General features: G+C 52.9%; 1 protein-coding gene across 2 annotated transcripts; it reads left to right on the forward strand.

Annotated features, from left to right (window-relative positions):
* On the forward strand, positions 1-26,939 carry EXOC3L2 (exocyst complex component 3 like 2). 2 transcript variants are annotated; one of them, XM_053608271.1, is made up of 12 exons: positions 1-78; positions 4,275-4,814; positions 7,187-7,817; positions 9,950-10,061; positions 10,980-11,081; positions 11,194-11,294; positions 11,497-11,607; positions 15,421-15,556; positions 21,331-21,453; positions 21,867-22,022; positions 23,153-23,274; positions 25,370-26,939. In XM_053608271.1, exons 2-12 carry the CDS (start codon positions 4,292-4,294, stop codon positions 25,656-25,658), a joined length of 2,406 nt encoding a protein of 801 aa, XP_053464246.1. In that variant the 5' UTR covers positions 1-78; positions 4,275-4,291; the 3' UTR covers positions 25,659-26,939. The 2 variants fall into 2 exon arrangements, with proteins under 2 accessions (XP_053464246.1, XP_053464247.1); XM_053608272.1 differs by having other exon boundaries at positions 23,693-25,510.
* Positions 26,940-27,346: the final 407 nt, after the last annotated feature.

The raw sequence follows: 27,346 nt of genomic DNA on the forward strand, positions 1-27,346 counted from the left end.
AAGCTCTCAGCAGTCCTGGCAGAAGAAGCGTGGGGACAGGACAGCAGCAGGGCAGAGGGACAGGCACGGAGGACGGAGGTGAGTGCGCTAGGGGGCAAGGGTATGATTCACACCCCAAGTCTTTCTGGGGAAAAAGCACTGCCCAGAGTTGGACTGGATTGGAGTTCAGGAGAACCTGGTGAACCAAGGAGAGGCTGGGGGCAAAGATACAATTAGGAGGCCTGACCATAGGAGGATGCTGGCAAAAGGGCAGAAAGGAGATGGGAGCAGGAGGATGTTGCAGGGAAGACCTTGCGAATTCTGAGGGCCCAGAGAGGCTTTGATGGAGCCTGGAGAGCTTGCAAACACCAGGGAGAAAAGAGATGAGATAGCATTGGGTCTGATGCCCTCCAAGTCCAGGTGGGAAGACTAAGGCCAGGAGGGCATTGGGTGTTTACTCCATCATAAGAGATGGGGTCTTGGACATGGGAACAGGGGCAAGAACTGGGATGGAGACTTAGCGGGAGACAGGGCTCAGGTTGGGGCTGGAGATGTGGATGGGCTTTCAACAAGCTGCATCGATGACAGGATTGTGTCTGGGGGCAAGGACCTGATTGGGGTTGCATTGGTAGTAGTTTGACTTGCGGACACACAATGTATAAGGACAGTCCTCTAATGTAGGTACTGGGGACCGGAGGTGACGGATTCTGCAGAGCTCAGGGCCTCTGGAGAGGGTTTGGGGCTTTGGGGAAAGGCTGGCAGTGAGGAAGAGGAGGAGGGGCCCAAGGAGGGAAGCTCTGGTGGCCAAGACATCCTGCAAGGTTGGGAGGCTGGGGCTTGAGGGATGCCTCGGAAGTGAGTCAGGGACCAGGCACCGGGAGGCAGGCGAGGGGGTTGAAGGGGCAGGATGTCAGAGACAGTTTGCAGAGGGGGTGCTGGAGCCAGGAAGGGGAAAAACGTTGGGGCCAGTTTTGGGAAAAAGTTACAGCCAGGTTTGGGGGTGTTGGAAATAGTTTGGGGGTACTGAATCCAGTTTGATGAGGGTGGGGGGATGCTGGAGCCAGGAGGGAGAATATCAGACCTAGTTTGGATAACATTGACTTCAGCTGGAGGGAAACTGGAACCTGCCACGTTGGGGTGGAGGCAAAGATGGTTTTGGGGGGATGATGGAGCCAGTCTAACAGGCGAAAGTCAGAGGAATCAGTATATGGACAGTGTGGTGTGTGGGGTATCATTGCACACAGCCATGGGGGCTGCAGGCAAGAGTATGCTGCGGTGACTGCATCCCAGGGGTTGGGTGCCTGTGGAAGCTAGAAATTCGGTCAGATGGTATTTCTAGAACAGGAGGATTAAGAAGCAACAGCTCAGATCCAGAGGCTGAAATGGGGGAGGAATAAAGGGCTCTCCTTATCACAGGAAGGGATGCTATTGCCTAAAGCCCAGTTAACTCAGGCCCTATCGGCACCAGCCTACCCCTAACCCGGTGCCTGCACAGTCTGACACTGTCCCAGTTACAACCCACAACTCCAGCAATAAATAGGAGGATAAACGAACATCTGGCACATTACTTACACAGTTTCGGCAGAATTATTCAGTGGAATATTATGTAGCACTTAAAATAAATGAACTAGATCCATATGGCCAGATACAGATAAAGCTCATGTTGTAGGTTTCATGGAAACAAAAGAATTTATAAAAGCACATTGCAGGATTCAAATAGTACGATACCATTTATAGAGAGTTTGAAACCATGGAAAACAATACACCATGTATTATTTCAGGATACAAGTCTATGTAGTATGGGATAAAAATCCACTTAGATGGATGGACAGCACATTCTGAATGCTGGTTTCTCCAGGAGAAGGTTGGAGTGAGTGGGGACCCGGGGAGGCAGTGGGAGGCTGCGGTACAGTTTCTTTTAAAAACCCTGGGAGGCAGGACATAGTGGCTCACGCCTTTAATTCTAGCACTCTGGGAGTCCCAGGTGGGTGGATTGTTTCAGCCCAGGAGTTCAAAACCAGCCTGAGCAAGAGTGAGACCCTGTCTCTACTAAAAATAGAAAAAACTATCCCGGAATGGTGGCATATGCCTGCAGTCCTAGCCACTTGGGAGACTGAGACAGGATGATCTCTTGAGCCCAGGAATTTGAGGTTGCTGTGAGCGGGGATGATGACACGGCATTCTATCTATGGCAACAGAATGAGACGCCGTCTTAAACAACAACAACAACAACAACAAAAGCCTGCACAGAATAGAGCAAATATTTGCATCAGATGTAGCTAAGATTGTAAGCACAGGGGTGTATATTAAGTTTGTTTTCTGTACTTTTCTGAATGTTTGGATGATTTCATCATTTACAAAATAACCCTCCGTGGCTCCCCAGGGCCCTTGGGAAAAGCCTCAGTCCCTTGTCATGGCATTCAAGGCCCATGTGGCCATTCCTTCCTGATCTCTTCCAGCTTGTCATGGCATTCAAGGCCCATGTGGCCATTCCTTCCTGATCTCTTCCAGCTCAACTCATCACACCTCCTTCCCACCCAAGGAACGAACTGTCTTGCCTCCTTCCTTCCTTTCCTGCTTAGAACTCATTCCATGAGTGCCTGCCCTATACTGGGAACTGGGGACACAGTGGTGACTGAAACACAGCCCTGCCTTCCTGGGGCTCACAGGTCAGGGGAGGGACACGTATTTAATCCCCCCCACACACCAGACAATCCAGAGCAGGCAAGGGGTAGAATAAGAGATCCCACAGGCTGTGGGACCTGGGAGTCACGAAGGACTTCTTGGAGGAGGGGGCATTGCAACTGAGTCCTGAAGCATGAATAGAGCCTGGAGAACAGGCTTCCAGGGAGGACCAGCAGACACGGAAACCCAGAGGGGTCTGGGGCAGCACTAGTAAGTGGGCCTCTTCCAGACCAGGCAGGTGTGGTGAGGGGCTTGAGCTTCATCCTATGGGCACTGGAGAGCCATGGAAGAGTTAGGAGAAAGGGAGGGCCAGGTGTGTCACCTGTCAAGGTCCTCAAAGGTAGACTGGAGGTGCCAAGACTCGAGGCTGGAGACCAGGGGGGAGGCTAGGGCAAGGAGAGGCCATGGGAAGGGGTGAAAAGAGAGATCACAGATGGGAGAGAGAAAGTTGGGAGAAGGAATGGGCAGGACTTAGGAAGCTGTGAACCCTACCAGGCCAGGGACTGGGTCTGCTTTGGCTACTGCTGCACTCCCAATGCCTGCACAGGGCTGGGCCCGTGGCAGTAAATACCTAAGTTTTTTTTGTTGTTGTTGTTATTTTAATTGCGGTAAAGCACACATAACAAACTAAGACAGGGTTTCACACTGTTGCCCAGGCAGAGTGCAGCCATACAATCACTACTCACAGTAACCTCAAACCTAGGGTCAAGTGATCCTCTTGCCTCAGGCTCCTGAGTAGCTGGGACTACAGGTGGGTGCCATCACACCTGGCTAGTTTTTCTATTTTTTGTAGAGACGGGGTCTCATTATGTTGCTCAGGTTGGTCCTGAACTCCTGGCCTGATACAATCCACCCGCCTCCCAAAGTGCTAGGATTATAGGTGTGAGCTACTATGCTTGGCCCTTTTAAGCCATTTTAAAGTGTACGATTCAGTGGCATTTAGTACATTCACAATGTTGTTCAACCATCGCCTCTTTCTAGTTCCAGAACACCTTCATTACCCCAGAAGGAAAGCTCGTGCCCCTCAGCAACCCCTCCCCAGCTCCCCACGCCCATTATACCCCCACCTCCCAGGCACCACTGATCTCTTTTCTGTGTAAGGATTTACCTATTCTGGCTCCTTCCCAGTATGTTTTTGTTGAAGGGATGAATGAGGTAGAGACAACAGGAGTAGGTAGGACCTTCTCCTGGTAGCCTCGGTTCTCATGCAGCCTCTGCCCTTGGTGGCTGTCCCGCCTTGGGAGAGAGCCTTCCTAGCTCTGAGCCTGTTCCCTTGACAGCTCCTCACTGACAGGGCAGGCGTGAGATAGGGAAAGGGTCCGAATGTTGGTGCTCAGGGGAGGAACCCGACCTTTGCAATCTGATAGGTCTGGGTGCAAATCCCCACTTTGTTCCTAAATCTCTATGGGACCTTAAGCAAGTGACTTTGCTTCTGAGCCTCAATTTCCCCGTCTGCAATATGGGGATAATAACAGTCACCATCTGACAGGATTGTGCAGATTGAAGGAATTATTTAGTGTCAGGCTAGTACCTGGTACACATACCCTGAAGTGCTCTGTACACAGAAGCATTGTCACCAACACCATTCATGGTCATTATTTTTCCTCTAGGTCCCCACCTGGTCAAAATGCCCATCCTGAAGAGTCTAGGGATGGCAGACCCTAAGGTGCCCCGGGCAGGGACCCTACCCCTGAGGTCCTCTCGGAATCCCTTTGAAGAAGTTTCAGGGCTAGAAGAAGAAGAGACTGGAGAGTTGGGGACCCTGCCCAACGGGACATCTTGCCGCCGCCGCGCCACCCTGGAGAAGCTGGCAGGCCTGGCCCCCTTCCGTCTGGGCTGGGCTCCAGGCCGGCGAGCAGGCAGCCCTGGGGATGGGCAGCCCCGCTCCTTCCTGGGCCGCATGCTGCCACCAGGGATACGCAGGAGCTCAGCAGATTTTGGCCTCCTGTCCCGGCTTCAGGGGACCCGAGCCCATGGTGCTGAGGAGGTGGCCAGGGAGGCAGCCCAGAGACTGGCCTTCCTGAGACTGGGGCGTGGGCCCAAGCCCCGGCGTGCGTCCTTGGCTGAGAGAGTGGTGCCTGCAGGTGAGGCAGCTCCTGAACCCCCACCCAAGGTCCCAGAGCCTCCCAAAATGAAGGAGCCCTTGTCAGGTGAGTCAGGAGCCCTAACCCAGACCTGGGAGAATCACACTGCCTATTTCCATCCCCAATCTGGGCATCCCAGTCTTCATACTTAACTCTATCCCAGTCTCCCCTTCACCTCCAATCTAGCCCTTCCTCCTTCCCCCTTCCACCTTCAGCCTCATCCCTATATCCAGCACCCTGACTTTGGTCCCATGTCCTCGGATTTCTTCCCTACCCTCAATTTCAACCCTCTTTCCCTTCCCAACCTGGAATTCAATCTCATCCTCTTTCAACCTCTTGGCCCCCCATGTCCACCCTAGCCCAGCCCTTCCTTCCCTACCCCTAATCTCTTCTTTTCTATCCTACACTGAACCCCAACACTAACTCCAGCCCAATCCCAAAACCCTCTCCCCAACTTCCACCTTCAACTCCATCCCTATCTCAGCTCACATCTATACTTAATCTTCAAACTCACCCCAAGGCCCAGCTCCGCCTCACACCCCCACCCCCGAATCCATCACCACCTGTCTTTGTTTCCCACAGGTTCCATGACAAAATGCCACAAACTTTACATATTGTTTTTAGAGGGATACAATTCAACCCATAACACCACCCATCTCCATCCTTAAGTGCTTGTCTCCAACCCTTGCTTTCTCCAAGTGCCATCTTTAGCATCATCTCCATGCCAGCACCTGACAGCCCCAGGTGGTCCAATGCCATCTCAAGTCCCATTCTCCCAGTCTCATCCCCAGCCCCATCCCATGTCTGAATATGTTTCAGCCCTTACCCCTCTTCCATCTCACCCCTAACCCGAACCCCAGCTCATCTCAGCAGCCACCTCCAATCTCCTTATTCGGTCCTACTCCCATTTCCAGTCCCTTCCAGCCCCCAACTCCAACTCCAGCCCCCAACTCAACCATCCTTCTCTTCATCATCAATCCTGTCCCACTTTCACCCCCAGTCCCAATCCTAACCTGGTCCCTAGCCTCTGTCTTCAATCCACTGGCATGCCCATCCAAACTCATACCCATCTCCACCTTCTTTCCATCCTCAACTTTCTTCTTCTTTTTTTTTTTTTTGTGGTTTTTGGCCGGGGCTGGGTTTGAACTTGCCACCTCTGGCATATGGGACTGGTGCCCTACTCCTTGAGCCACAGGCGCCGCCCTTCCTCAACTTTCTTCTAACTCCAATCACACTCCTTCCCCAAGCCCCAATGTCATTCTCACTTCCTCTCCTAATCCCTCTGCAGATCCCTCACCAACATCATCCTGACCCTAAACTACTTCATTCCAACCCCACCTGCACCCCATCCTTGTCCTCAGTGCCATCCCCAAACCTGTCCCAACCCAACCTTAATTTGTCCCCTTCCCGGCTGCCCCTTCCTCTCCTTGGCCTGCTCTCTGAGGCCATGGGCCCCAGAAGCGTCCTTTCCGTCCTCTAATGCCCTCCACCGTCTGGCCAGAGGCTATTTCAGCCCCAGCTCCCTGGGGACTGGGAGGGCACTGCAGGGAGGTGATGAGGGGGTGTCGGGAGCCCCCGCCTTCTGGAAACGGATGGGCAGAAATAGCGCTGGCCAGGAAATAGTTTCTCTGCCCGGGAGGAAGCAAAGGGTGGGGGGTAGAGGTGTTGAGGGTAACCCTGGGCCTTGGGACCCTCCCTCTGCGTTCACTGAGGTCTTCCAAACCGCAGGGCTCCCCTTTCTCAAGAGCATCTGGACTTACCAGAGTGCCAGGTCACCCCCACAGCGGTCCAGTCCCCTAAAGACCCCCTCTTGGTCTCACTTCCTCTCCCCAAGCCCCGCTCCCCCCTCTCCCGGTACCAGGCTCTGCCGTCCTCCCCCTTCTCCACTCCTTACCCCTCCCACTTCCTCTGGTCCCTTCCTCCAGCCCCATCCATGCACGTTCCTACCCTAACCCCTCAGCTTTCTGACCCCGTTCTTTTCCCTAACCCACTCCCTGAGGCCCTCCTCTGCCCTCTGACCCCTGACCCTGGTCCTTTACTCAGGACCCTCTTTCCTTCTTCCCCGATTTCTCCTCACTCCCCCTCAGACCCTCGGCTCCATCTCCACACATGAGCCTTCTAGTGCCTTGCCCCTCACCCCAAATCCAGGTACTTTTGCCACCTCCAGAGCGCCTCTTCTCGCCCCAACCCTCTCCCACCCAGCCACTAGGGTCTGGCCGGTTGTCTCACCCCCTCCCATTCTCTGTACCCCCAGTCCACTCTCGCCTTTTCCCACCTTCCTCCCTGGATCTCCCCTTCCACTCCTGGCATCCACCTCTCTCCTGCCCTCCTCATCCCGTCGTCCCCACACCTTTCACCTGGCACCTTTCTTTCTTCCTCTGCTCCCTCTCTCTGCGCCCACCCTGTCCTAGCCGTGACCTCCTGCCTTGCCCCCACAGTGCTGGAGATCCTGAGCTTGATCCAGCAGCGCGAACTCGCGCGAGCGGACGAGCACATCCTGGAGCTGGAGGCCGAGGAGCTGGCGTCGTCGGGGGGCGCACCGGGGCCGCCCAAGGCCGAGGGCGCGGGCGGAGGCCGCCGGGCACGGGACGTGGCGCTGCTGTACGAGGCCCTGCAGCGTGAGCTGTGGGCTCTGGTGCGAGAGACGCTGGCGGGCCCCGGACCCGGCGCGGGCGCAGGGGCGGGTGCCGTGGCGCAGCTGGGCCAGGTGCTGGTGCAGGAGGAGGCGGCCGATGGGCGCCGGGGCCCCGGGGCGGCCCGCAAGCTCCGCTCCCGCTGGGCCGAGGCAGTGGCGCGCGCGGCGCGGGAGCGCCTGGAGGCTGCGGCTCCCGGGGCCTCCGGGGGCCTGGCGGGGCAGCTGGAGGCGCTGCGAGCGCGGCTGCTGGAGGACATGGCCGTGGTGCGGGGCCGCCTGGCGCCCGCCTATCCCGCTGGCCTGGGCGCCTTTGGCGTCTACCTACGCGGCTACCACGGCGCCCTGGCCGAGTGGCTGGGGGCCTCCGCCCGCCGCAGGCTGCCGCTGACCGACCGCTACGCGCTGCTGCACTGGCACAACCAGGTGTACCCCAGGTGAGCTGGCCCGGCCAGGTTTCCCGGAGGTCTCTAGAACCCAAGCCCCACCCTAGCACTGGCTCTTCCAATCCCGAAGACCTTCAAACAGCTTCAAACCTCTAACCTTAACACCGTCACCCCTTCCAGTCCTCAGCAATGGTGACATTTACAACCCTAGAGTCTTGGTGCTGTCCATTCTTGCCACACCAACACCTTAGCACCGTGGACCCTTCCAGTCCTAGAGCCTCAGTACCATTCTGGTCCAAGCCCTTTGGTACTGTGAACACTTAGCACGTGGGATCCACCCTTCCAAGGCTAGAACCTTAGCACTCTAGACGCCTCTAGGCCTAGAACTTTAGCGTTCTTACCTTTCCACTCCTACAATCTCAGCCTGTTAATCCTTCTCGACCTAAACCTTAGTAACATCTACAGTTACACTCCTAGAATCAGTAACATTGACTCTTCAGCCTTAAAATTGAAGGACCGCCCACCCTTTCAGACCTAGAACCTATTGGCACCATTGACTCTTCCAGTTCTAAAGTCTTAGCACCATCAACCATTTTAGTCCTAGGAGCTCAGTGTGGACCCAAGAACCTCAGCATCACTGACACACTGCTAGAATCTCAGCTGTCCACCCTTCCAGTCCTAGAATCGTAGCCCGGTTACCATTCCTGCCCTAGAACCTTAGCCCCGTGCACCCTTAACTTTAGCACAGTTGACCCTGAGAGTTCTAGAAGGCTTACACATATCTATCTCTCTTCCTCTTTCTCTCTCTCTCTCTCTCTCTCCCTCTCTCTCTCCCTCTGTCTCTTTATCCTAGGGCAGTCTTCCAATCTTAAAACTTTAGAATTTGAGGCTCCGCGCCTATAGCTCAAGCAGCTAAGGCACCAGCCACATACACCAGAGCTGATGGGTTTGAATCCAACCCCAGCCTGCCAAATAACAATGACAACTACAACCAAAAAATAGCCAGGCACTGTGACAGGCGCCTGTAGTCTCAGCTACTTGGGAGGCTGAGGCAAGAGAATCACTTAAGCCCAGGAGTAGGAGGTTGCTGTGAGCTGTGATGCCACAGCACTCTACCCCTCAACAGCTTGAGGCTCTGTCTCAAAAAAAAAAAAATCTTTAGAATTTGTGACTCTTTTGACTTTAGAACCTTAGCAACAATGAGCCTTCCAGTCCTAAACCTAAACTTCATCCCGGCTTGGATTTTAGAACCCTGACACTGTTAACCCTTCCATTTTTAGGACTTTAGTGCTGTTGACCTCTTCAACTCTATAATTGTAGCATCTAAAACCTACATATCCTTGAACCCTCCCCCAGTCCTAGAATCTTAGGACTGTTGAGTCTTTGAATCCCTATCCTTATGGCCAAGGGATGAAATGTGATGATTAGCTACAGCTGGGTCTCCTGTCCGCTCCAAGAAATAGGGAATTTGCAACACTCAAACCACACATTGGAGAGTGAAATGGGGGGGGGGTGGCGGTGATGGTTTCTCCAACAAAATCAGAATGGGAAGGCAACAGCTAGCAACATCTACCACGTGATCTCATTTTGGAATTCATGTCAATGATGTTCTTGTGCCACCCGTGAGATGGAGGCAGGATAGGGAGTCTGGAAGCTTCCTGGATCTGTGGGACATGGGTTAAGTCCAATTTCTAGGGAAATGATATTTCCGACTGAGAGGAAGCCACAACCCAAAGCCTGGTGGGTGTGTGGGTGATGGGACGAGGGAGTGCATAGTGACAATACTGCAACGTTTGAGACATGCAAGGGGGTAGAGAAGAATGAAACCTGGTTGAGGAGGCTGCCAAGGCCAGGTGAGGCAGCAGCACCTAGGAGCAGAGGAGGAAGGGCGATTTTGTCTGCCGAGGCCAGACATGGGTGAAGCCTTGCATGTCAGTTCCCCAAGCCTGGACTTGACCCTACAAGTCTTGCCAGGACACCATCCATCAGGGAGCTGACTCAGAACTGGAGCCAGGGGAGCAACAATTCCAAAGACTTCCTTTGAGGGATGAGCAAAGCTGGCCCAGAGAGAGGAAGGGAGTGGCCCAGGGTCACAAATGCTGTGAGTGGGAGGGTGTGTGGATGGGTCTGATTGACCAGCCCCACCTCTCACAGACCTCCCTGCCTCTCTCTCCCTCTCCTAGAGAGGTCCTAGGGCTGGTGGACATGGTTGCCCTGGAGAACGGGGAGCTGGGGCCCCTTCTGTCCCCTGGCACCCTGCGGGGTTTGGAGGATGAATGTGTCACAGATGTTAAGGTACCTGGGACTTCACTATTTGGGAGTGGGAGGTGGGGTCACCATGGCTTTAGGGGCCCTCTCCTCTCCCCCTTTCACTATTCCCATCTCCCTTTTCCCTATGTGAACTTCTGAGTTCTGTCCATAAGCCACAGACACATAACCCTGCAATGATCATTTCTGTCTCTGGTCAGCCCCCAGGCACAGAGACACCAAATATATTTGCATACTTCAAATATTAGGGCAAGATTAAGTTTATTCACATGGGCCTAAAGAATCACAGAAGTATGGCATAGCATCGAAGCATCTTTGCATATCAGCAGGGCTGATAGTAAACACAATTAATGACTGCCTGGGCACAGGTGCCCCCGAGCAGAACTGCCCCAGCCACGAATGGCCTGCCTGGCCACAGTGGTGTCTCCTATCTGAGTGACAGTTCCCCCAGCCACAAAAATCAGAATCCTTGTGACCTGAAACCTTAGAACCATAGACTCAAGCCTGTCTGGATCCTCAGAGTCATTGAAAACAACACATTTGACTAGAGAATCAGAGATGTGTAAACTTTTGATCCCAGACCTTTGGAATTCCTGAATCACAGAATCTGAGGATCTTGAACTAATTGTTTGGCGGAACCTGAGAGCAGAGTCTTTCTGCCATCAGACAATGAAAAACAGACCCTTAAGGCCCTTGGCTATTAGGTGGAGGAAGTTTAAAACCAAAGACTCAGTGATATAAAGCTCAGCCATAGAGGGATGACAGGGCTGAGCAAGTTTTCTGGTTCCATCTCTCTCCATCATCACCTCGACAAACTCAAGGGTAGAATTTAGAACTCCTCAGGGCTAAGGGCAAGGGGCTCATAGCAGAGAGAGAGCAAAGGAGGCGGACCCCTCCTGCACCCCAGCCCCTGACTGCTGCCTGCCTCCTGTGTCCCTGCTCCAGGCTCAGACCCGGGCAGCCCTTCTTCGAGTGCTGCAGGACGATGAGGAGCACTGGGGGAGCTCAGAGGAACAGCCCAGCAGCCTGGCCCAGGATGTGTGTGAGGTGGGTGGTGAGGACAGGGCAGGGCATGGGCAGGGGCATGCACCAACAATCCAGAGGCAGGAACAAGGGATTCACTGGACCTGGCCCCCTCCTCACCTCTCATCCTGTGCAGCTGCTGGAGGAGCACACAGAGCGAGCACCACGCATCAGCCAGGAGTTTTGGGAACGGATGGCCCACTGCTGCCTGGGGGGGCTGGCAGAGTTTCTACAGAGGTGAGGGGACCCAGGGCAGGGTGCAGCTCTGATGGGGCATCAGGACCTGGGATTCAACAGAGAGAGGGCAGATGAAATGGAGTCAGTAAGGTTGGGCAGGGTGCCACAGCAGGGATGGTGGCTGGGTAGGTTCAGTACCCAGCGAGGGGTCCCGACCCTGCATGCCCCATCTGTATGCCACCCTTCCCTCTCCTGCCATCAGCTTCCAGCAGCGGGTGGAGCGATTCCACGAGAACCCAGGAGTTCGGGAGCTGCCACCTGACACCTACATCAGCAGGACCATCACACTAGTCAACTGTGGGCCCCCCCTGAGGTGAGAGAACCTACAGTGTGTTGGGATAGGGTAGGAGGGCCAGTCCCAGGTGACAGCTGGGCTGGGGTGCCTGGACCCTGGCTAGTAATGACAGAACTGACCAGGGGGTGGGGGTGGGGGCATGTGTATAGAACCTTAGAAGCATAAAATCTTGGAGTCCTAGAAACAACTGTAGTATCACAGAGCATCAGAATCAGAAAGTCAACAGAATGTCAGAGTGTTAGAATTATAGAAATCTAGAAGCCAGACTTAAAGACTCTAGGAATGACAGATTTGGGGGGTGTGCTTTATATTTCTTTTTATTTCTTTTTTTTTTTTTTTTAATTTGGCCGGGGCTGGGTTTGAACCCGCCACCTCCGGCATATGGGACCGGCGCCCTACCCGCTGAGCCACAGGCGCCGCCCAATTTCTTTTTATTTCTTTTATATATTTATGTTTTGAGATAGAGTTTCACTCTGTCACCCTGAGCAGAGTGCCATGATGGCGTAATACCTCACAGCAACTTCCAACTCCTGGGTTCAAGTGCCTCTTGCCTCAGCCTCCCAAATAGGTGGGACTACAGGCACCCGCCACGACACCTGGCCAGTTTTTCTATTTCTTCAGTAGAGACGGGGTCTCACTCTTGCTCAGGCTAGTCTCGAACTCCTGAGCTCAAGCAATCCACCTGCCTAGGTCTCCCAGAGTGCTAGGATTGATCACGGGCATGAGGTACCCCTGGCTCTTTATCTTTCTTTTTAATTGCATTGTAATGGTAATACATTGCATTGGTAATACATTCACATGGTTCAATTTTCAAAATATATAAAAGGGCATACAGTGAAAAGTCTCTTTCCTGCCACATCCTTCCCCACTTTGGGGTAACCATATTGCTATTCCACATCTTTGCAGGGATATTTTATACACTTACCAGTAAATAGGTGTAAATAGGTATATACAGGCATATGAACACATATACGTATTTTATGCAAATACAAGTAACTGTATTTAACTATATGTACATACAAGGTGTCTATAAAGTTCATGTGCAATTTAAAATGCACACTTTTTTTTTTTAAGATAGAGTCTTACTTTGTCACCCTCGGTAGAGTGCCGCGGTGTCATAGCTCACAGCAACCCCTAATTCTTGGGCTAAAGTGATTCTCTTCCTTCAGCCTCCCAAGTGGCTGAGACTACAGCGCCCATCACAACACCTGGCTATTTTTAGAGATGGGGTCTCACTGTAGCTCAGGCTTGTCTCGAACTCATGAGCTCAGGAGATCTGCCCACCTCAGCCTCCCAAAGTGCTGAGATTACAGACGTGAGCCACCACACCCCAGCTTTTCTTGGGAGGGACAGAGTCTCAAGCTGTTGCCCTGGGTAGAGTGCTGTGGCATCATAGCTCGCAGCGACCTCAAACTCCTGGGCGCAAGTGATCCTCTTGCTTCAATTTTTCTATTTTTAGTAGAGATGGGGTCTTGCTTTTTGCTTAGGCTGGTCTCAAATCCATGAGCTCAAGCTATCCACCTGCCTCGGCCTCCCAGAGTGCTAGGATTACAGTCATGAGCTACTGAGCCCAGCCTGCACACTATTTTAAATTGCACACGAACTTTACGGACACACTATATATTATTTTTCCATTTATTTATTTATTTAGTCTTACTTTGTCACCCTCGGTACAGTGCCATTGTGTTATAGCTCCCAGCAACCTCAGACTCTTGGGTTCAAGTGATCTTCTTTCTTGCCTCAGCCTCTTAAGTAGCTGGAACTACAGGTGCCCACCACAGTGCCTGGCTATTTTTAGAGACAGGGTCTTGCTTTTGCTCAGGTTGGATTCCAACTCCTGAGCTCAGGCAATCCGCCCTCCTCAGCCTCCCAGAGTGCTGGGATTACAGGCCACCTTGCCTGGCCTTTTTTCCCCCTTCTTTTTTAAAAAATACAAATAGCAGAGTATCATACCTACCTCTGCCATTTGCTTGCCCATTGAATACTTGGAGACCTTCCAGTTAGGGAATGAGGAGTTTCCACGTCCTTTTAAATATCTGAGCCGGGCGGCACCTGTGGCTCAGTGAGCAGAGCGCCGGCCCCATATACTGAGGGTGGCGGGTTCAAACCCAGCCCCGGCCAAACTGCAACAACAAAATAGCCGGGCGTTGTGGCGGGCGCCTGTAGTCCCAGCCACTCGGGAGGCTGAGGCAAGAGAATCACCTAAGCCCAAGAGTTGGAGGTTGCTGTGAGCTGTGTGAGGCCACGGCACTCTACTGAAGGTAATAAAGTGAAACTCTGTCTCTACAAAAAAAAAAAAAAAAAATATCTGAGCCATGTCCCACTGGTGGCTGTTCCCTTATTTATTTAATTGGTCCTGCATGGAAGGACGGTGGTTCCACTTTTCCAGGTAGGAATCTTGCATACCTGTCATCTCCCATGAGACCCTCTAAGGATGCCTTTCTAGAATGGGTTCCACTGGGACAAGGGCCCAATGTTTGTGATTTGGGCAGAAAGTGCAGGGAACAGGTTACTTTCCCTTCAGCCATGGAGAAAAGTAGATTGCTACAGTGGCAGATAGAAGGATAGAATTTCAGAATTGTAGACATTTAGAACCATGGACTTTTGGAATAGAGGTCTTCCCACCCTTGCCCAGAAAGCACCGAAAAAACCTGAGACCCAGACACCCAGAGAGATCTTCCCTCCCCCAATATACCCTTGTCACCCTCAGACATCCATCAACCCCCTGTGTCACCAGTCCTCCATAATACATCCTGTAGCTCCCCCAAATATCCCAGCTTCTTCCCAGCATCCTCCTGTCCCTAGATATCCCAAGCTCCCCGAACACCCTGAAGTCCTCCAACACCCCCATTCCTGAGACATTTAACATCCTCCCTGACAGGTGGCGCCCATAGCTCAGTGGGTAGAGCACTGGCCACACACACCGAAGCTGGTGGGTTCAAACCCAACCTGGGCCAGCTAAAGCAACAATGATAATTGCAACAACCAAAAACAGCCAGGCATTGAGGTGGGCGCCTGTAGTCCCAGCAATTTGGGAGGCTGAGGCAAGAGAATCGCCTAAGCCCAAGAGTTTGAGGTTGCTGTGAGCTGGGACGCCACAGCACTCTACCCAGGATGACAGCTTGAGACTCTGTCTCAAAACACAACAAAAGGCTTGGTGCCCATAGCACAGTGGTTACGGCACCAGCCACACACACCAAGACTGGTGGGTTCAAACTCAGCCAGGGCCATCTGCAACAAAAAAATAGCTGGGGGTTGTGGTGGATGCCTGTAATCCCAGCTACTGGGAGGCTGAGGCAAGAGAATCGCTTAAGCTCAGGAGTTTGAGGTTGCTGTGAGCTGTGACGCCATGGCACTCTACCCAGGGTGACATAGTGAGACTCCATCTCTCAAAAAAAAAAAAAAAAAAAAAGGCGCCTGTAGCACAGTGGTTATAGTGCTGGCCACAAGCACCAAGGGCCCAGGTCAGCTAATCAGCAATGACAATTGCAACTAAAAAAAAAATAGCTGGGCATTGTGGTGGGCACCTGCAGTCCCAGCTACTTGGGAGGCTGAGGCAGGAGACTTGCTTAAGCCCAAGAGTCGGAGGTTCCTGTGAGCTGTGACGCCATGGCACTCTACCGAGGGCGACAACTAGAGACTCTGTCTCAAAAAAAAAAAAAAGTCCTCCCTGACACCCCAGCCTCTCAGTCCCCGCAGCCCTCCCTGGCTCCTCGTCTTGACATTGTTGCACCCCACAAAATGGGGTCCACCCCATGAGGAAGGAGATAGGTCTAGGCAGTTGGGCTGAGATGTTGGGTCCTTGACTTTTGGCTACACTGATCCCCAAAGGGCTCTGGCTGAGCGCCTGGCCAGGGTGGGGACCCCTGAAAGTGAGCCAGCCCGAGAAGCTTCAGCTAGTGCCCTGGACCACGTGACCCGGCTGTGCCACCGTGTCCTGACTGACCTCCTGTTCCAGGAGCTACAGGTGAGTGAGGAAAGCGGGAGAGGGGTGGGTGGGGCAGTGCCCATGCCAGGACAGGGAAGCACCCCCTCCCACAGTTCCCTTCAGCCCATGACTCAGTTTGGGGAAGAGCCAGGGGTGGGAGTTATGGCCATGCCTGGGCTGTTTGGAAGGGCAAAAGGCGGGTACAGGAAGGAAGAAGTGGGAAGGTGTAGCAAGGGAGAGAACAGAACCACCAGCAGGAGGGGGGGCTCCTCAGGGAGCCCCTCCCCACCGAGGTCTCCCAGTACCTCCCAGGCTCTCCTAGACCCCCATCTCTGGGCCCCTGTGCTTTCCCGGGTAGGTTCAAAGGCAGGTGAGAGAATGTGGGGAGGATGGTGGGAGTACTGAGAGTGAGACTAAGAGGGGTGTGCCCCTGGTTGGAACTCAAGTTCAATCTGTTTGGTCCCTTCTCTGCTCAGAGTCCTCCCATGGCTTCCAGCTCATGAAGAGCAAAAACACAAATCCTCACTATGGCCCCCAAGGGCTGCACGGTCTGCCCCTTCTCCCCCTCAACCTCATCTCCTACCCTTCTGCCCCTGCTCACCCCACTCCAGCCATACCAGCCCCCTGCTGTCCCTTAACACAGGAGGCACATTCCTGCCTCAGGGCCTTGGTACTTGCCCTTCCCTCTGCCTAGGATATGCCCTTTCTCTGACAGCCATGTTGCTCTCTCTCCAGCTTTGCAAGTCTTTTGGTTTTTTTTTTTTTTGAGACAGAGTCTCCCTTGGTCTCTCTTGGTTGAGTGACATGGCGTCAGGGCTCACAACAACCTCAAACTCTTGGGCTCGGGTGATCCTCTTGCGTCAGCCTCACCAGTAGCCCACCACAGGTGCCCACCACAATGCCTGGTTGCTTTTTTTAGAGACAGGCTCTCCCTCTTGCTCAGGCTGGTCTTCAACTCCTGAGCTCAGGCCATCTACCTGCCTCAGCTTCCCAGAGTGCTAGGATTACATACAGGTGGGAGCCACCTTGCCAGGCCAGCTTTGCAAGTCTTGACTCTAACATCACCTTCTCAGTGAAACCTTCTGTGATCACCCCATTTAAAACGAAGCCCTAGAGACACCCCCCCACTCCCCCGCTGTATTTGTCCCCAAAGCACTTATTACCACCTGCTTTATCATTTGCTTTTTTGTTTGTTTGACTGGCCTCCTTCCATTGGAATGTTAGCTTCTCAAGAGCAGGAATTCATTGGAATGTTTCTAAAATAAATTTTTATTGTGGAAAATTTTAAACATACATACCCACAAGCAGAAGGACAGAATGACCCCTTCTAGATTCATCAGTCTGCTCCAGCAGATGTCAACTTCTGGCCAGTCCTGTTCTATCTTCCAGCCCCCACCTATCCCTTCACTGTATTCTTTTTAAAATCCCTGACATCCTGTCATTTCATGCATTAGCACTTCAGCCTGTGCCTCCAAGAGATAAGAAATCCTTTTTTTTAATTTTTGAAACAGTCTCACTTTGTCACCCACAGTAGAGTGCTATTGGCGTCATAGCTCACAGCAGCCTCAAACTTGGGCTCAAGTGATTCTCTTGTCTCAGCCTCCCAAATAGCTGGGACTACAGGCACCTGCCACAATGCCTGGCTATTTTTTAGAGACAGGGTCTCGCTGTGGCTCAGGCTAGTCTCAAACTTGTGAGCTCAGGCAATCCACTGCCTCAGCCTCCCTAAGTGCTAGGATTATAGGTGCGAGCCACCAGCTCAGCCAAGGAATCCTTTTAAACAAATGTAATAAAGGGTCGTTTTCATACCTAACAAATGAGACAGTAATTCCATCATCTGTCAGACCACTGTTTAGAGTCCCCTGAGCAAGTCATGAAGTTTTGTTTTTCTCACTCTCTGCTATGTCCCCAGTAGATCTTAGTGATCCACCCAGGACGGGGCCCACGGAAAGGGCTCAGAGGGTATTTCTTGAATGACTTAATGAATAAATACATAGATGAAAGTGAGAGAGTGAGGGAGTGTGGTGATGCTGGGAAGAAGTTACAGCCTCTGTTCTAGGCTTGGCTGCACAACCTCCAAGTAGAGGGACCTTGGACAACTTGCTTGTCCTTTCAGGGTCTCTGTTTATGCATCTGGAAAGTTGACACAGGAATTACAGGCTTCTCAGATGGCTTTAAAGAAACAATAGGATTTTGGCCATCCTGCTTAGCTTGGAGCCCACCCCACAAGTATTTGGTCATTGCTGTCTTCATAAATGTACAGGCTTCACAGCACCAGTGAACACATCCTGAGCACTCACTGTGCCAGCCGAGTATCAGCTCCTTTTTTTCTTACTATGATCCTGCAAGATGGGTCTTACAGTCGGGCCATTTTACAGAGGAGGAAAATGAGGCCCAGCAAGTGACAGAGCAGACAACAATCTGGCTCAAGTCTAGATTCTTAATCTGTAAATCACTATGTACCTTTTGAAAGAGACAGAGAGAGAAACAGAGAGAGACCAGTGTGACATCGTGTTCACACTTGTAATCCTGGCACTCTGGAGCCCAAGGTGGGTAGATTGCTTGAGCTCACAAGTTCAAGACCAGCCTGAGCAAGAGTGAGACCCCTATCTCTACTAAAAGTAGGAAAACTAGCCCGGCGTTGTGGTACACGCCTGTAGTCCAAGCTATTCAGGAGGCTGAGGCAAGAGGATTTCTTGAGCCCATGAGTTTGATGTTGCCGTGAGCTATGATGCCATGGCATTCTACTAAGGGTGACAAAACAAGACTCTGTCTCAAAAAAAAAAAAAAAAAAGAAAAGAAAGGAAGGAAGGAAGGAAGGAAGGAAGGAAGGAAGGAAGAAAACAAGGCAGGTCAGGGAGAAAGGGAAGAAGCCAGATTGGCAGAGCTATCTGGGACAGAGACAGAGAGAGAGACATCAGAAAAATCTAGAGACGTGGAGAGACAGACGCAGCTGCGTGGGAATGCCCGTATGAGTGCGTGGGTGGCTGTCGGCTGGAGGGAGCATGTGTGCACAGATGTGCGTGTCTGTGAGCATCAGGCAGGGTGCAGGCCTAGCAGAGTCCCCAGGGGCCAGGTTACCTCATGCCCTGCTTTTCAACAGATGCCCACAGGCTCCCATTTTTGGAGGTTCAGAAAACTGGGCAGCTGTCAGGATGAGAGAGCAGGAAGGGGGCCCTGGGACCAAGTGGAATAGGGACCTGCTTTAGACCCCTGGGGACACCAAGTCTCAGCACCTCATTCTCCCTGTGTCCACCCAGACTACATTGTCTCCCCCCAGCCCTCCAGCCTGCATCTCAGTGACAGACCCACTGCTCATCACACCTTCCTCCCCTCCCCAAATTTCCCACCTGGATTATCCTCCCCTAACCCATTTCACCCCCACTTTTCACTCCTTCCAGCCTCCTCCCTAACTTCTGCCTCCTCCCATCCATCTTAGTAAACTTGACTCTCTCCCTCCCTTGCTAGAACCTGCCATGGTTCCCCCATGCCCTCAGGAGAAAGCTGGGGCTTCTCACACAGTCCAGGAAGCCCTGAGCACCCCAGCCATGCCTACCTAAGCAGCCCCTCACTCCCTGTCACATGCCTGGGGTAAAAACCAGTGCAGGCTTTAGGGTCACACTGTCTCCCCCAACACACACACAGTTAGAAGGGCCCCAGCTTGGTTTAATGCTCTGCTGTTGCTGTCTTAAAGTTCTTTTTATTTTTTGACAGGAAAAAAATGTTTTTAATTATAAACTCAGTCGATTTGGCATACTTCAATTTTTTTTTGAGACAGAGCCTCAAGCGTCGCCCTGGGTAGAGTGCTGTCACATCACAGCTCACAGCAACCTCCAATTCCTGGGCTCAAGCGATTCTCTTGCCTCAGCCTCCCGAGTAGCTGGGACTACAGGCGCCCGCCGCAACACCCGGCTATTTTTTGGTTGTAGTTGTCATTGTTGTTTGGCAGGCTGGGGCTGGATTCAAACCCGCCAGCTCTGGTGCACATGGCTGGCGCCTTATCCACTTGAGCTACAGGCACCAAGCTGGCATATTTCAAATTTTTAACACTTTTTAAAATTTATCTGTACAAAAGTTAGAAATTAACTTCCTCAAAATCAGCAAATGGCAAATTTCTTTGAAAGTCACAGTCACATATACAGGGCATCCTGGGAGAGAGGAGTGGCAGGACAGGCTCATGAGTTCCATCTAATACAGGATCTTGTCACGGACAGAGAGAAAAGGCAGCTTTCAAAAAGGACTGTGGGCTGGGCAACTGTAGCTCAAGCGGCTAAGGCACCAGCCACATACACCGGAGCTGGCGGGTTTGAATCCAGCCTGGCCCCACCAAACAACAATGACAAATACAACCAAAAAATAGCAGGGCATTGTGGCAGGTGCCTGTAGTCACAGCTACTTGGGAGGCAGAGGCAGGAAAATCGCTTGAGTCCGGGACTAGGAGGTTGCTGTGAGCTGTGCCACAGCACTCTACCCAGGGTGACAGCTTGAGGCTCTATCTCAAAAAAAAAAAAAAAAAAAAAAAGGACTGTGCTGGCTCAGCGCCTGTAGTTCAGCAGGTAGGGCACCAGTCACACACACCAGAGCTATACACCGGAGCTGGCGGGTTCGAATCCAGACTACAGGAGCCCATCACAACATCTGGATAGTTTTTCTATTTTTTTTTTTTTTTTTTTTTTGTAGAGACAGAGTCTCACTTTATGGCCCTCGGTAGAGTGCCGTGGCCTCACACAGCTCACAGCAACCTCCAACTCCTGGGCTTAAGCGATTCTCCTGCCTCAGCCTCCCGAGTAGCTGGGACTACAGGCGCCCGCCACAACGCCCGGCTATTTTTTGGTTGCAGTTTGGCCGGGGCCGGGTTTTAGAACCCGCCACCCTCGGTATATGGGGCGGGCGCCCTACCAACTGAGCCACAGGCGCTGCCCCAGTTTTTCTATTTTTAGTAGAGATGTGTCTCACTCTTGCTCAGGCTGGTCTCTGAACTCCTGAGCTCAAGCGATCCACGTGCCTCAGCCTCCCAAGGTGTTAGGATTATAGGAGTGAGCCACCACACCCGGGTAAGTTTTTTTTTTTTTTTTGAGATGGAGTCTCACTATGTTGCCCTCAGTAGAGTGCTGTGTTGTCACAGCTCACAGCAACCTCAAACTCTTGGGCTTAAGTAATTCTTTTGCCTCAGCCTCCCAAGTAGCTGGGAGTACAGGTGCCTGCCACAACACTTGGCCATTTTTTTTGTTGTAGTTGTCATTGTTGCTTGGCAGGCCCAGACCGGGTTCGGTTTATGTGGCTGATGCCCTAGCTGTTGAGCTATAGGTGCCAAGACAAAGTTTTTAAGTTTTGAATGTGGGTCCCATTTTCATTTTTCACTGGGCAGGGAGAATTATGTAGACAGTCTTGTCAGCCAAACTGAGTCACTCTGGGCTTTCTTCACACTGGCTCTCCCTTCCCATTGAGCCACACGTTGCCCCACCCCTCACCTGGGTAAGCATAGTCTTCAGGGGCCTCAGCACAGGTGTCCCCTTCTCCAAGAAGCCTACCTGACTGGCTGTGCTGAGTCAGGCATCCCCTCTGACTTCCTAACCCCCTAGGCTCCTCTGTCCCAGCCCTGTCAGCTGTGGGTCATCACTGCCTGGGGACAGGTTCTCTCTCCCGCTCTGACTGTGAGCTCCAAGAGGGCAGGACCTGGACTGTCACATCCCTGATATGTCCCCAGCACCATACCGCCCTGGTTCAGCAGGGAGCAGAGTTTGGGGAACTTATTCCTAAGTAAAGAGGGAGGGTGGGAGGGAGAACTACGACTCCCTGCTCTGTCCCATCAGCCCCACTTCAACAAGCTGATGCGTCGGAAGTGGCTGAGCAGCCCGGAGGCACTGGACGGCATTGTGGGCACGCTGGGCGCTCAGGCCCTGGCCTTGCGCCGGATGCAGGACGAGCCTTACCAGGTGCGCCTGCTTGAGGGTGGGTGCAGGGTGGGGAGTGTAGGAGCTCTCAGGCTAGGGGAGACTCCCCTTCCAGGCGGGGAGCTTTTCCCAAGGGGTGGAGGAGGTGCGCCCTGCCCGGAGTCTTAGTGCCCGCTGGAGTGTGAGGCCGGTGCGGGGAGGGGGTCTCTGAGAGAGGAGCTTGGGAAATGAACGGAGAGAGGCTGGGGCACCTTTTGGGGACCGGTAGGAGTGGGTGTCCGGGAAAGGTATCATCGGGTAGGGAGAAGGCTGGGGCTCGGCGCCCTGTAGGAGGGGTTCCTGTTGGGTGCCCGGAGTGGGTGCGGGCGGGTGGGGAGTGTGTCGCCGGCAGCCTGGCGGGTGGGGGTCGGTCTGACGTGGCTTACACCCTTCTTGTCTTGCTCCCATGCCCGCAGGCGCTGGTGGCCGAGCTGCACCGGCGGGCGCTGGTGGAGTACGTGCGGCCCCTGCTCCGCGGGCGCCTGCGCTGCAGGTCGGCGCGGACCCGCAGCCGTGTGGCCGGGAGGCTCCGGGAAGACGCGGCGCAGCTGCAGAGGCTATTCCGGCGCCTGGTCAGTGTGGGGCGGGCGAGGCTCCCAGAGGAGGCTTGGAGGATCCCAGGACTCAAAGGCGGGGTGGTGGTGGTGGGGGGGTGTTGATGGTGGCAGAGCTTAGAATAAGACCCTCATCACCCACCTTTTGGTCAATAGAAACAGTTAACACTCCGATCCGTACCCTTTGCGCATAAAAATGGGCTTTCTTTCTGTGAGAGCTCGCCTGGGGTGTCTTCCTCAGCTGTGAAAGAATAGTGGTCCCCACTGGCTGCTGTGGGGATCAGACCAGTTAATTCCTAAGTGCTTAGGAGGTACCTGGCACAGAGCTAACACTCCCTAAACATAATGGTTATGAACATAAGTAGAAGCTAAATGCGACAGAAATTCTGAATCCTAACATTTCCAACCCCAAGAATTTAAAATCATCAAATTTTATTTGTACTCAGTTGTATTCGGCAGGATGGTCCCTGCTCAGTTGCTTTTCCAGGAGTTTCTAGCCTGGAGTCCTTGGGATTTTTTTGTTTGTTTGTTTTTTAATTTTGAAAGAATTGCAGATTCATGTGGAGATGTAAGAAAGAATGCAGAGGGCCCCCTTGTGCACTTTATCCAGTTTCCTCCCAATTGGAACATTTTGCAAACTTGGAAGAGGTTTTGAGGAGTGTTCCCTGAGTCCCAAATTATCTGCAAAACAGGGAGTAGATTATACCATGTATTTTTCTTCAAATCTGGCTATAGTCTTTTGTTTTGTCTTGTTTGAGACAGGATCTCACTCTGTCGCCCTGGGTAGAGTGTCCTGGCATCATAGCTCACAGCAACCTCAAATTCTTGGGCTTATGCGATCCTCTTGCCTAAGCCTCAGGAATAGCTGACTAAAGGCTACTGCCACAACAGCTGGCTAGTTTTTTCTATTTTTATTAGAGAAGAAGTCTTCTTGCTCTTGCTCTGAGCTCAGCTGATCCACCCTCCTCAGCCTCCCAAAGAGCTAGGGTAGCAGGCATGAGCCACAGTCTGTTTTTTGGTAGGTTTTATAGACGGGAAAACAGACCAGAAGGGACAAGCGCAGGGGAAGGTGGGTCCAGGGATGGTGGGGTTTGGGAGAGGGCTGGCTGTTTGGGAAAGTATGTGAGCCCTCAGCCTTCTCCTTACAGGAGTCCCAGGCCTCATGGCTGGACGCTGTGGTGCCCCATTTGGCAGAAGTCTTGCAGCTGGAAGACACGCCCAGTATCCAGGTGGAGGTGGGGGTGCTGGTGCGCGACTACCCAGACATCAGGTGAGAGGCACAGCTGCCCGCCTAGCCGCCCGCCCGGGTCTCCTGGCGGCCTTGGCAGCCATCCCTGCGTTTCCTGCCTCCTGGGCGAGGGAGGGAGGCGGCGAGCGTGTCTGACGGCCGTTTCCTGCTGGAACCAGGGCATTATGAATACGATTTCCCTCCTTCTCCTGCCGCCGCCGCCACCAGGGCTTGCAAACAAACAGGCGGTCACAGGAAGCCCAGGGCCGGGGGGCGCGGGGCCGCCCGGCAGCAGGAAGGGCCAGCCCAGCAGGGAGCCGCGGGGGACACGGGGACACGCACGGGCCCGCGGGCACACACACGCACTTTGCGGCAGGCACAGGCGCCATTCAGATACTAGCGGGCCGCTTCCTTTCTGTGTGACCTTCTCTGAGCCTCAGTTTCCTCATCTGTTCCATAGGGTACTCTCTTCAGAGGATTATTAGAGAACTCGTCATCATCATCATCATCCACCACCGATAACAATACCAGTTCTTGCTCCTTGAGTTATTTCAAACCTAAATAAGCATCTTACATGTGCACTGTATAAGTAAGAGATATAATTAAGGTCATTTTAGAAAATAGACGCAAGTCACTGATCTGAAGCATGCAGAAATTAAATAGCTCCTCTCAGTGTCACAGCAAGCTAGTTGCAAAGTTGGGACTTAAACCCAGGCAGCAAAGTGGCTTCAAAGCCAGAGCACCAGACCAGCACACCACACCACCATCTGGGAGTGCTGGGTGGTGGCAGTGACAGCAGCAACCCTAGTTTGCTGTTGGGGCAGGCTGATATTCTATACTCTCAGAGCTACAAAACATCACGGAAACAAGGACTGAGGCATGAGGTTTGTGTTCCAGGATCAAGGCTGGGGGTTCTAGAACTCATTCAGGATAATCAGTTCTGGTTCTGGGGAATGGGGTCATGTTCTTAGAAAGGTACAGAGCCCTGGAGTCCCAAGAGGTCCCAGTAATCCTGCTGGGTTGGAGTCCTTGAACTTGAGTCTCAAATTTCAGATCTGAACTTGAATCTGAAGCTAAGTTTGAGGTTCTCTAGCTGGGCTGGGAGGAGTGATTTAAAAGCTGAGTTTGGAGACCCTCAAGGTTCTTGAGCCATGTTTTGGGTGAGTATTTTGGAGCTGTGGGGATTCTAAACCTGGCGTGTGGGAAGATGAAGACCCTGAACATGGTAGGAAGACCCCAGAGCTCTGTTTGAAATGAATACTCTTGAAATGAAACGTCAGGCTCAGGATCTTGAATTGAAATATGGTGCTGGTTCTGGAGTTGAGTTTTGGATCCACGATCTGGAGCTGAGGTGGGGGTGAAGGAAAGGTCCTAATGCGTTGGATTTAGGGGCAAAGGTTATAGAATAAAGCTGGTTTGGGGCATGAAGTTTCTGGTTGGAGGGAAGGTCCCTAAGGTGAGTTTAGTCCGGGAGTGGAATTTTGGTGGAGCACCAAAATGGAAGAGGACAAAGTGAGTGTTCCAAGATCAAATTTGAGGATGAAAGTTCTGCAGTGAGTTCTAGGTTGAGAAGTTTTGGGTTGAACTGTGGGTGAGGGTTCCAGAACTGCAATGGCAGACCCTGGGATGAGGTAAGAGTTAGGGTGGAAATGTGGGTGAACACTTCTGGGTGAATTGAGTGATGCCTGTGGGGCTGTTTGAAATGAAAGTGAGGATGAAATTAAGGATTTGCTGTAGAGCCCAGAGCTTAAATGGCCATGAGGGCACCAGGATGCAAGTTTAGGAGTCATCCAGGCTAAGATGGGAGTGAAGATTGAAGGTTAATAAGGAGCTGAGGCTTGGGATGAAAAGAACGATTTCAGGGTTGGGTTTGGAGATGAGCATTCTGGAACTGATTGTATTAATGGCAGGAGGATTTGGAAATGGCTGAAGCGAAGTTTTAGAAGGGAGCTGGCATGAGGTGAGGGCCTGAGAGGGGGATCTGATTCCAGGGAAGGATCTGGATGGCATAAAGGGATTCCGGAGCTGAAGCAGGGGAGGGCAGGGGTCAGGTGGAGTCAGGTGGGGTTCATGCATGGGCTGGGTATGCATCTGAAGTCAAGGACCCCCATGCCCCTGTCTATTCCTCCACCCCCAGGCGCAAGCATGTGGCAGCCCTCCTCGATGTCCGTGGCCTACGAAACACAGCTGCCCGCCAGGAGATCCTGGCCGTGGCCCGGGACCTGGAACTCTCTGAGGGGGGAGCCTTGTCACCCCCTAGGGACCATGCCTTCTTCGCAGACATCCCTGTACCCCGCCCATCTTTCTGCCTTGGCCTCCCTCTCTTCCTGGGCCACCTCCCCCTCTCCCGACTGGCCAGGCCCAATCTGGCCTGTCTGCCCTGGCCCAGGCCTCCATCTCCAATGAGGCCCCGGGCCCAACGCTGAGGCTCTCCCAGCCCTTTGCCTGGGTTCCCCCATCTCTGCTGCTGACAAGCCACCCTCCCTTGTGGCCTCCTCCTGACTCCCTGCGTGGGACCACAGACCCCTGGGATCGGAAGGCCCTTAGAGGTCTTCTCACCCAACCCACAGTCCTTATACAGAAGGAAAACAGAGGCCAGAAGGAGCAAGGACTTTCCCAAGGCCACAGAGCCCATTCCCAGCACCACCCCCCCTTCCATAGTCCAGTGTGGTGTGTGGTGTTCTGGAAGGCTCTACAGAAATATCCCAGCCCTCCCCTCTTTCCCCTCACCTCAAGGTCTGGCCCTAATCCAATGTATTAAGGAATGTTCGATACTTAGAATAAAGAGGTTTCTATTTAACACAAGGAAGGGCTGAGGCCTGAGTGTGTGGGGGAGGAAGGGCCAGGGCAGGGCCCAGGGCCAGGGCTACTCACACGCCCCAGGCAGGGCTGGGCTCCAACTCTCTGGCAAGACAGTGGCGACTTCGGGAGGCTGTGTGGAGCAGGAGCAGCAGTGACGCCTGTGCACTAAGACTCTGGGCTGTGTGGCACCCAGGCAGACCCTTGGCTGCTCTGAGCCAGGGTCCCTCATGGCATCAATCCCAACATGACTGTCCTTTCCTGAGCCTGGCAGTTGCATCTCCGCACGCCCTCCCCATCCATCCTTAGCCGGGAAGCCGTGTCAAGAGAGGAAGGAGGTTGGGGGCAGGGCTGGCGGCATCCAGGGCGCCCTCCTGGGTTGACGCAGGAAAATCTCAGGGTGGGAAAATTTCCAGCCTCTCACCCTCAACCTCACCGGATCCTGGTCCCCACGGAGACCTTGAGGTCAGCCCCCTGCTGACCCCTGCCCCTCCGGCCTGGGCTGGACAGCACATGATGGATGCTTCCTGACTTGTGGTATTTTGTGTTTTGTTTTTTGGCTTTTCCTGAGAAGTCAGAAAGAAGAGGCAGCTTGGGGTCAGCACTGTGGCTGGAGTTGGAACCTCACACATGCATGTGTGAACTTGGGGAGGTAGAGGCTCCAGACTCTTGGAGCCTCAGGGCTGTGTGACCCTGGGTAGAAGCTGCCCATCTCTGAGTTGTGGCTCCTATTCCTCCCTAGGGAATTGCTTAACTTCTCTTTGCCCAGGCCTGGATGAGCTGGTATGTACCTTCCCCATTTCATGCTCCAAATGACATTTTCAATGTCATTAATATGCCAAAGAGCAAGAGAAAGGATGAGGAATCCTTTGCAACAATATGTTATAGTCCATAGGCATTTAATTAAATACGTGTTAACCTCAGTTTGGCAATGTTCTTTTCAGATTTGAGTCATGATGAATCTTGAAATTATTGTTATAGTTATTATTTTGTGTGGGTGTGGGCGTGGCAGAGTCTCACTCTGTTCCCCAGGCTAGAATGCCATGGCATCAGCCTGGCTCACAACAACCTCAAACTCCTGGGCTTTAGTGATCCTCCTGCTTCAGCCTCCCAAGTAGCTGGGACTATAGGAGCCCACCACCAAGCCCAGCTAATTTTTTCTATCTTTAGAAGTGACAGGGTCTCACTCTTGCTTAGTCTGGTCTTGATCTCCTGAGCTCAAGGGAGGATCTCCTGAGGATCCTCCCACCTCAGCCTCCCAGAGTTCTAAGATTATAGGTGTGAGCTATTGAGCCTGGCCAGAACCTTGAAATTA

The sequence above is a fragment of the Nycticebus coucang genome, chromosome 10 (genome assembly GCF_027406575.1).
Source record: "Nycticebus coucang isolate mNycCou1 chromosome 10, mNycCou1.pri, whole genome shotgun sequence".
NCBI lineage: Eukaryota > Metazoa > Chordata > Mammalia > Primates > Lorisidae > Nycticebus > Nycticebus coucang.

What these genes read in the sequence shown, in the direction of transcription:
- EXOC3L2 (XM_053608271.1), top strand. Translation starts at nt 4,292, where the DNA reads ATGCCCATCCTGAAGAGTCTAGGGATGGCAGACCCTAAGGTGCCCCGG. An exon ending in CACAACCAGGTGTACCCCAG is followed by an intron (nt 7,818 to 9,949) that starts GTGAGCTGGCCC and finishes TCCCTCTCCTAG; the next exon opens with AGAGGTCCTAGGGCTGGTGG. An exon ending in CTGGCAGAGTTTCTACAGAG is followed by an intron (nt 11,295 to 11,496) that starts GTGAGGGGACCC and finishes TCCTGCCATCAG; the next exon opens with CTTCCAGCAGCGGGTGGAGC.